This window comes from Nanorana parkeri, unplaced genomic scaffold (assembly GCF_000935625.1).
Source record: "Nanorana parkeri isolate BGI_ZX_2015 unplaced genomic scaffold, ASM93562v1 scaffold457, whole genome shotgun sequence".
In the NCBI taxonomy this organism is placed as follows: domain Eukaryota; kingdom Metazoa; phylum Chordata; class Amphibia; order Anura; family Dicroglossidae; genus Nanorana; species Nanorana parkeri.
The window spans coordinates 481,030-491,129 of NW_017306725.1; the positions used below are offsets into that span (position 1 = coordinate 481,030).

The following is a 10,100-nucleotide window of genomic DNA, read 5'->3' on the forward strand; positions in this document are numbered from 1 at the left end:
TTTTCTCATAGCTAAATCCATGTCTTATCCTATGCTGCCATATGCGGCCTTTGTGATATCACACATGTCTTTTCTGTATTTCTGTTCCCCATGTGACGACATATTTCCAGTCTATGTATGCCCCTCCCTTCTTCCTGTGTGCAGTACTTCCTGTGTCATGGCCACAGTTAAGAGCCACATGTAACAAGGACACACATGTAATCTGCACAGTACGGAGGAAAGGCATCATTTTCTGACCGCACAATACTATAACCGTTCAACTGCTGTTCCTATCATCTGCTGTAACCTGATGTTAAAGAATAAACACCTCTTTTGAATGAATCGGTATTGACGAGTTCAGCTATCTGACGAGGATTGTCCGCAGTGAGTATATCTGCTTATACAAGCCAGGCATAGAGGTCTCAGCAAGGGATATATTTCGCTATCACAACGATCGGAGTCAGAATAGACATGCTGGTTTATAATTTTCTTTCTACATCAGGCAACTCTGCTTTCTCTGGTTCATGTTCAGGGTGGTGTACACTATGATACCAAACAGCAGAATTACTACTTTTCTCCATTTAAAGCACTATACAAACTGTTAGTGTAATATATAAATCTTGTAGAATAATAATTGAAATAGGCTAACTGATTATAAAATTGAAGACGTGTGGAACTAATTATAGAAAACAGTTTGAAATATTACTATGATCCAATTATTTATAATCTTTTCTAGGGCTAGCAACAAATCTGCATAGGCTGTTTCAGAATTTCTTTCTGGAATAAACAATATTTTTTCTATTTTCACTCTTTGCTTTACTCTATCACATACCCAAGGCATGCAGGTATATATCAGTTTATAATTTTATGTAATTTCAGCTTTGTTTCAATGAGCTGTAAGGGTACCAAACAATTTGTCCGCATCTGTACCAGTTGTGCCTTTGGGACAGGAAAAATAGGAAATTCTATTCAGTTCAACTTCAGTAAACACTTGACAGTTCTTCCAACAATTCCCCACTCTGTCCAAAAGTAGAAAAAAAACTTCAAAAAGTTTTAAACTCACCCGTCTATGCAATTGTGAGAGCAATGCAGTATGGTCCACAGCGAGCCGCCACTGCAACCTCTCTGGTCAGTCCATTAATCCTTTAAAGAAACCTAATAGAAAAACCATCTGACATTGGGACGCATACAAATCCCTGGCTTTCATTTATGTGCATGGTGATTTGATTTGAGGCTAGCTTTTGAGAGGGAATATTAGCTCACTCCCAGCTGTGTCAGGATCTTTAGAGGTCATTTTTAACTAGTTTGTGTTTCTGGGCTTTAGTATATACAGTATACAGACACTTCGATTTGCAAAGAGACAGAACATTGGTTGAACAACATGTGCCAAACACTATTCAAAGACTGCTTACTCAGCTGACAGCGAGAGTAGAAAAGGTCAATTTTTGCTCTTAAAGCTATGATGATTTTTAATTAAAGACAAAACTACAGCTAATGTGGGTACTAGAAACGGATCGTGACAATATAACATTGCAGGAGGACCTGGAAAAAAATCGGGGAGTGGGCAATACTATGGCAGATGAGGTTTAATGTCGATAAATGCAAAGTAATGTACTTTGGACATAAAAATAAACAAATAGGCTATACAATCATGGGTATGCCGCTAGGGAAGTCAGAAATAGAAAAGGATGTGAGGGTCATTGTAGACCACAAACTGAATGGTAGCTTGCAGTGCCAAGCTGCGGTAAACAAAGCTAGTAGGGTCTTGTCCTGTATTAAGAAGGGGATGTATTGCAGGGACAAGTCTATAATTGTGCCTCTATATAGATCGTTGGTTCGGCCACATCTGGAGTACGCGGTCCAGTTTTGGTCACCGGTACTGAGAAGGGATGTCCTTGAACTGGAGAGAGTCCAGCGGAGGGCAACAAAACTAATTAGGGGAATGGAGGACCAGAGCTATGAGACAAGGCTTCTGACCTTAAACATGTTTACGCTGGAATTAAAGAGATTAAGGGGGGATATGATTTTCATGTACAAGATGTTCAATGGTGACAGCAACATTGGCAACAAACTGTTTAACATTAACTCCATTACAAAGACTAGAGGCCACCACCTAAAGTTGTTGGAGAAAAAATTCCAGCACAATGGGCGAAGAGGGTTCTTTACAGTAAGAGCGGTTAGGGTCTGGAACTCACTGCCATCGGCAGTGATTTCAGCCAAGAGTGTAGATTTGTTCAAGAAACGTTTGGACAATTTCTTGAGGGACCGTAATATCCAGGGATACCAGTATCCCTAAGAATGAGATGATGCATGGACCTATATGGGTTGGACTTGATGGACGTATGTCTTTATTCAACCCCAAATACTATGTAACTTTGTAACTATGTAACTATGTGATGTGCTTATTTAGGCATCATATGTCACAATGTTTTAATTTTTGCTGTGCCTAGAGTTCAAGTTTTAGAGATGTATCTCTTTAATATCAGGTAATGTTTATTAGAAGAATGTATATTAACTCTTGAGACTTTCCAGAAATATTTTTGTGTATGAAATGAACTGTGAATGTTATGCATTGTGAACTAAAGGTGCCCAGGCATGTTACAGTATGATCCAATAAACGTAATTGTGGGGTACTACAATTTTTATTAGATCAGTAGTAAAATCAAATTTACAACACATTTTAGAAACTGTATAGACTATTGGTGAAAAAATGTTGTATGGAGACAAAATATGTCCTGACCATATCTGGACCAAGGTGGCCGATATTTGTTGAATATCTGTGCCTTTTATTTTTTACTTTTGATACCACTTTTACTTTTTATATCATTTGTACTGTTGTTTGTTGGCTTTTGCAAAATCATAAAAAAATGGAATATAAAAAAAAGATGGCCAGTTTGAAAGGCAATTTAGCTTAGTGTTTTTGTACCAAAATGTAAGTATTAAGGGATTTTTGATTGTGTTACATAGTTACATAGTATTTGAGGTTGAATAAAGACATTAGTCCATCAAGTCCAACCTATTAGGATCTCATTCTAGGAGTACCCGTACCCCTGTATATTACGGTCCCTTAAGAAATCGTCACCCTCCCCCCCACTTTCTAGTTTAAAAGCTCCTCCAGTCTTTCTACCATTTTCCCTCCCAGGAATGCTGCACCTTTCCCATTAAGATGCAGCCCGTCTCGGCTGAAGAGCCGATAGCCGACTGCGAAGTCAGCCCAGTTCTCCAGGAAACCAAAACCTTCCTTCTGACACCAGCTCCGGAGCAATATTTTTGTTACACAGTAATAGATTGGTTGCCACACCTGGCCTGAAGGTTTTCAGGTTTGTATTTTAATGTTGCAATTGTGTCACAGTCTGAGAAAATTAGAAAATTTAAATAAAGAGAGTCTTTATTGCTGAGTATTGGAAATAATCTGTATTCTTCCCATTGTTCTTTGCCTTCTGAACAGTGGTGAGTTAGTGCTGATTATTGATGAATTTTCTGTTATTTCCAGGAACATAGCAAGGATGAGCTGGATGCTTGGAAGATTGTTCGTGTTAGTGAAGATTTTCGAGTCATTGCCTTAGGTCTACCAGTGCCAAAGTACACTGGCAATCCTCTTGACCCACCACTGCGCTCTAGATTTCAAGCCAGAGATATTTATTATTTGCCTTTTAAGGTAAGACATAATATTTGTGTATTGCTTTCATGCTGTAGGCTGTTGGATTTGCTACTTCAGTGCTAGCAAGATTTAAGTGCAACTGAAACCAATATTTTTTTGAGTTTTTGAGTGATGAGGGATTAGAACACTGGTCAGGGTTGTATTGCTGTCTGTGTCCCCGCTAGGGAGATTCACCCTATTTGTCCTAATGATCAGTATCCCTGAAAGTGAAAGTAAAACAAAATCCCAAATTTTGGGAGCACAGGAATAGATGGGAAATCTTCCAATGGGAACACTACTTCTGGTGATCCTGCTGACCACAATTTTTTTCCCTCCCACGTCCTGTTGTGGTTATATGACCAGAAGTGAAGAGAAAACTCCTAGATGGGACACAGATGGCAAAAAAAGAAGCCGACAGTGGTTTTAACCCTCCCTAATTTATCCAAAACGAAAAAAAGTTTTAGCTTCAGTTCTACTCTAAGTTTTCAATGCACACTCAAGTGCATTTGTCCCTAAAATTAAACAGTGGCTAAACAAAACAACAAAGCTCACAGTAGAAGCAGGTACCTAGTAGTATATGGGGTCTCAATGTACTTGATGTTACAGTAAGTCACTGTGCAAATATTGACTTTAGGATGTTGCAGTTTGTATAGGATTAGGCACACTCCCACAAGCCAAAGCATAAACCTGTTGGCAGCAGACACTGGGTGCTGTTATTGTGAACACTGTAGAATCCAACGGTCTCTAATAGTCCTATTGAAGGGACATGTATCCAGCCAGACACATTGAGGGGAATTAATCCAAACTGGAGCAGCTGTGCATGGCAACCAGTCAGCTTCTCTCTTCAATTTGTTCAGTTAAGATTTGAAAATGAAAGAGATAAACTGATTGGTTGCCATGTACAGCTGCACCAGATTTTGTCCGCTCCAATTTTGATAAATTCCCCTCACTGACTTCTGGCTGGTGATCACTACCATTTGAATGTGATCATATGACAAAACATTGTTGCCTTAATAGTGCTTTGTCCTAAAAAGTTTCCTTCCTCAGCTGCTTTGTATTTCGGGAGAGATTTTTGAGAGACAGAGTTGAGAGAGTTGAGAGAGTTGAGAGAGAGATGTAGCATTTGGAAGCCATTTACATTCTTCCCTTCAAGTATTTTCTTGATGCTGTTTGCCATGGGCAACACGATCTGTTCTTTCCTTAGATTTTTTTTGTGCATGAAGCCATGTACTTAGTTGACAACTTAAATCACAGCCACTGTTATAAAATAGTATTGCTAATACTATTAGTTTCAGAGCTGTATTAAAATGGCTGCTGATCTCAGCTTCTCTGTTGGTAGCATGCAAGGTCCAGTGCAGGATCTCAGGAGCTGCAATTATTAGATCCTGGTTTCTGTTGCTTCCACAGATCACTGCAGAGGAGTGTGCCGTAGAAGCAAATATAAACAGAATGCTGCCGAATTCTTTTTACATCGGAACTGTAATGACTTTACAAGTGACTTCTTGGCACTTCCTCTGAGTACAGAGGCTGGGGCAGAGCTCTTACAATTCTTTCCATTTTTGACCAGCAGCAATGGATCACAGCTATAGTTTAAGCTTTACTATTGTGCTATGAGGGCGGGCTGATAAAATTTGCCTCCACTTAATTAGAAAATGAATGGGAAAAGATATTTTAATAAAACAATATATACCTTCATCATTTATTTTCAAAGCTGCATAATTATTTTTCTATAAAATCACAACACACTTGAATGCACTTCCGCCAAGTCTGCACTCGTTTTTGAAATCCTTCCTTAAAATAAATCAGTGTTTTGTTTCTTGAAACCATTTCCTCACTGCAGACTTCACCTCTTCACAGATGAAGCGCTAGCCCTTCAAGTGTTCCTTTAGTTTTGGGAACAGGTGGAAATGACTAGGAGCCAGATCTGCGGTAGCATTATAAAGTCCAGGCATTGAATTGCATCTCTTGTTGCTACACTTGTGTGAGGCCTTGTCGTGTTGAAGAAGTGTGCCCGCCCTCTTATGTTACATAAAAGTCACACTAATCTAATATTTTAATCAGCAGACTTTGTTGATTATATTTTTCTTTCAATTTTCCATTCTAATATATTGTTTTCTAAATTGGTACTATTTATTCCTAATACAAACCTAGGAAATAAAACTGTGCTACCAAACTAAAGCTATCTGTCGCGAAAAAAAAAATGTTTTATATGTTAGGGGATGTGCAATACGCTGTGAGATGCAAGGAGATTTAGGAAGAAAAAGGCCCAGGGACTAAAGTTGTTAATCTGTCGTAGTGAAGATTAAAGGAAAGCGCCATTAGTGCTGCCCTACATTGTGATATTTGAAAGAAGTAATTGATTTTATTTATATTTTAACCCAAACAGGATCAGCTTCAGATGCTCTATTCCATTGGATCAAATGTTCCTGCAGAAAGGTAATAAAACACAGATGTACTCTAGGCACAGCAGAAATAAAACTGGTAAAAACAGATGTCCTATGATGTCTTAATAAGTGGATCTTACTAGCTGAAGCACTTTTTAGTGTTTAGTATGAATCACTACCAATACCTTGTAAGTATATGCTTGTTCAAGGTCTTTGACTTAGCTTGTATTTAAGGCAAGATAAGTTTTGCAGCCCGAAGCTTGCAACTTTAAAAATAAGTAAGCAGTTGCTTGTCGCATTTTTTTTTTTAAACAGTGCAGAAAAATGGGGCACAACATAGAAAGCAACTGCTAAAATACTCTCAGAAATGTTTTTGAAAGCATTACTTCTTGGACAATTATATTTTGCCATTCAATGCCGTTACTACCAAGCTTGAAGGATTGCCAGATCTTTTAAGTCTGATGCAGTTGTCTTTTGTGCTAGAGGCAGCCTATTTATTTCAAAACTATTTTTTGAAATGCTGGTTAAAAGTTGAGCAGCTAGACTTTCAGTTGGTCAGCATCTACTGCATCTGGTTAATGCTCCTGGTTTCTTACCTTGCTTTTAAACCTTTAAAAAAAGTATGAAAAAACCTAATAAACAAATATCTGTTTTGAAATAAAAAGATGTTTAAGACCTTGGTGTGTACAGTAAACTCCCAGTTATCTGGCACCCACTGGGATCGGTAGGTGCTGAATAACGGTAGTTTCTGGTTGCTTGAAAGTTAATAATAACTCTCAAGCAACCACCCCCCCACCCCTCACGGCACCATTTACCTGTCGGTTAGCTTCCATAGCCGACAGGTGAATGTAAGCAGCCAGGAGCATTAGCCAGCCTGCTATTGGCTATTACAGTAGCCAATAGCAGGCTGGCTATTGAAACCCCGCCCACTGAGCAATAAAAAGCTGAGCACTTTTTATTGCTCCATAGTTTTTAGGGTATTTATTAACAATTTAGTAAAATTTAAAATACATCCAGTGTTTAATAAAATACTCTGCTTTATCACAACTGGTTTTGTTTTCTGCGTATACTTTCAGGTTTTAATTTTTGTTTTTATAAATGATGAGTAAGCATAAACACAAAAACCTTCTAGAATGTGTAAATTATGTTATAACAGTAAACACACAGTGTCAAATATTTTATTTGTAACCAACATTTTGCAGATGCTTTAATGATTGATTTATATTTTACTGGTATTTATTAATTCCCTTATATTTCTCGTAAGGATTTCCCAGCTCTTGTCATTTGCCACAACTCTCTGCTCTCAAGAATCTGCCAGCCTTGGGCTTCCAGATTTCCCAGCAGACAATCTAACAGCAGCTATTGGCATTTTGGTAAGCCATTTAAAATAGTATACTTTTAGAATCATCTTTAAATTATTAATCTTAGTCTTACATTTGTACAGAATGAAAATCATTAGGTAGCTCTCCACACAGACCACAGATTTTGTTTCCTGGGAGAAAGAATGTAGATGTTCTGTTTTGGAATTTAGTATTTTTGTGTATATCTGTATTAACGATGCAAAAACATGAAATGTTTGTGTAATGGCATATTATCATGATAGCTTACTTCTGTAATGCATTCTGCCTGCTCAATCATGTGTTTTATCATGGCTTAGCCCTGTTCTGTCTGGAGCTGGTTGAAGATAGGATTTTTCATGGTAAATGTTAAAGACCATCTTGTATTCATAAAAAGACAACAGGCACAAATTAAAGCAAGCAGCAGCTCAATACAGAAGGAAAGAATAAAGCAGCGTCTACACATAATTTGGAGAGGATAGTCATAGTCCCTTTATACTCCTTTAGGTTGGTACCTAAAAGCAGGTGGTATGGATTGACATGCACTTCTTGGTGGCTATTCACCACTTCGATTTGAGTGCAACAGCAACCCTTAATGCTGATATATTCTGGCATGGTAACTTTTCAACCTTTTACACTTCAGTTTCTAATTCAACCGCCTGGCCTTGCTTCCCTCTTCCTACTTTTACCAGATGGATACTAACATTTATCAGAGTTACAGAAGTTCATGTGGAACTCCTCTGCTTAGACTGTTGGGTCCACTTCAGGAGGGTAGTTTTGCATTTGTGGGCAGAACAAGCAGATATTTAGCATGTGATAAAATCTGGTTCTCTGTTTTATATCATGTTTGGACCCATCAGGCTGTAGACGATTTGAGGCATTACTCACCAATGATTTTATCTGTTAACAGCACCATCACCATTTCTTTCTCCTCCAATTATTGTATGTCTAAGAAAGCAGTTTGCATGTTTCTATACCGGTAGAACACAGTGAAGGTATGGAAAAAAGGGAGGTTTCATTTTTCCCCTCTTTACATCCATTTCACATTGTAGGCCATATTTCTCTTAGGTGCTATAACTGAATGCTAAATAAAAATATAAATTACCAGCGAGAAATAAAATTGTTATCAGCAATAATTGTTAATATACATGATTAGCCAAACATAAATACGCTCATATCTACCTCTTTGCATAGAAAAAGTTGCTTTAATCTAGGCTATAAAGGACACATGGCACATTAAAAAATATATAGTATACTTCATTTTTTGCACTTTTTTTTGCTAATGTTTGTGTGTAGGGTTGCGGGTCAGGATTACTTGATTTATTTATGATGGCTGACTTCACTGAACTGATTTGCCTATGGCTGTTAAATGTGATGCTGAGCAGCCATGCAGCTTGGGAAGCAGTTAAGAATGTTGATATAGCAAATATTAACATCATGCATTACATAGACAAAAGTGTTATGTCTAAAAGTACATCTGTAAGTATTTACAGCAACACATTCCTTGTTAAAACATTACAGAGCAGCACTTGTTTATATAATGAATGCTATAAATAACCCAATCCTCCTTTGTGAATGTAAGGACTATTCTTCCAGGCATGCCACCATACTGTGCTTTCAGTAAACTCCTGATTGTTTTAAAAGGCCTGTGCTTATTGACGACTCTTTAGTTTGAATCAACACAGTGATGTTGCTCTCTTTGCTTACAATGTCAACAGTATGAAGCTATATTAAAAGACAGGTGCAAGCAAAGTATTGATAAATAGGAAAATGAAGGTTTGCAAATGCATAGGCAGAGCCAGCTGTCAATCCCTCAGCTGGGTGGATCTCGACAGTAATGTCGGGATCCGCCCCGGCTGCGGCGTTTCAATATACCGCAAGCTGTAGCTCGCGGTATACTGAGCTTAGGGTGACGGGGGGACGCTAGTTTGTGTCCTCCCATTACCCTTAGGAGAACTATGGGGAAAAGCCCTGACCCCATAGTTCTCCTTTAAGTTAATTGGCATTATTAGGTCTTGGCGTTAGCACACACGTTTTCCTGCATTGAGGTACACTGCGTTAAACAACAATTCATTTTGAATGGGCTGCAAGTGCACCTTGATGTGTAAAAAAGTATTGGCAACATTTTTTCTTCAACTCAGTGGCATCCCCAACTTGGAATAAGTTGGCAGCACAATGAATATATACCTACGCATTACCACATGCATATATGTGAATTAGCTCTATATTTGCCTTCAATAAAAATTATCTTGGGTGGACATTAAGATTGAAGGCACATTCACACTTTGCATTCTGTTAACATACGCACATTAACAAACACATCTTTGTGCATTGAGACATGTTGTGCAAAAGGCTGAACTCCAGTCTTCAGCAATCACCTGTGTAGCTTCCTTACCTTATACTGTATTTAAATGTATTTATTTATTTTATATAATATTTCCTTTCTATTTTCTGGATTTAACAATATAAACACATAAACATCAAGAGACTCTCGCAGCCCCTATGTGATAGCGTTTGGAGGTGACAGTCTCTCTTTATGAAGACCGCCCTGTAAATACAGGAGATCAAGCTCAATCTCCTGTGCAGCTGAGACTGGAAGTGCTGTGAGTACACCGCTCCTGTCTCACTGATCACACAGAGGATATTGGAGAACGGAATTTCTCTGGCCTGTTCTCTGAAGTCATTTGCAGTGATCCCGGGCCCCCCAGAAGAGTAGGGGACCCCGAAAACCACGGGGGAAGGGGGGGGGGGTGCATGGGT

At 38.4% G+C, this 10,100-nt stretch overlaps 1 protein-coding gene across 1 annotated transcript in view; it reads left to right on the plus strand.

The window, feature by feature from the left end:
• Nucleotides 1-10,100, plus strand: part of VWA8 (von Willebrand factor A domain containing 8) — a 235,770-nt gene that overhangs the window by 48,508 nt on the left and 177,162 nt on the right. Inside the window, 3 exon segments of the mRNA XM_018560480.1 lie at nt 3,473-3,637; nt 6,006-6,055; nt 7,268-7,376. Of these exon segments, the coding sequence (XP_018415982.1) occupies nt 3,473-3,637; nt 6,006-6,055; nt 7,268-7,376 (324 nt within the window).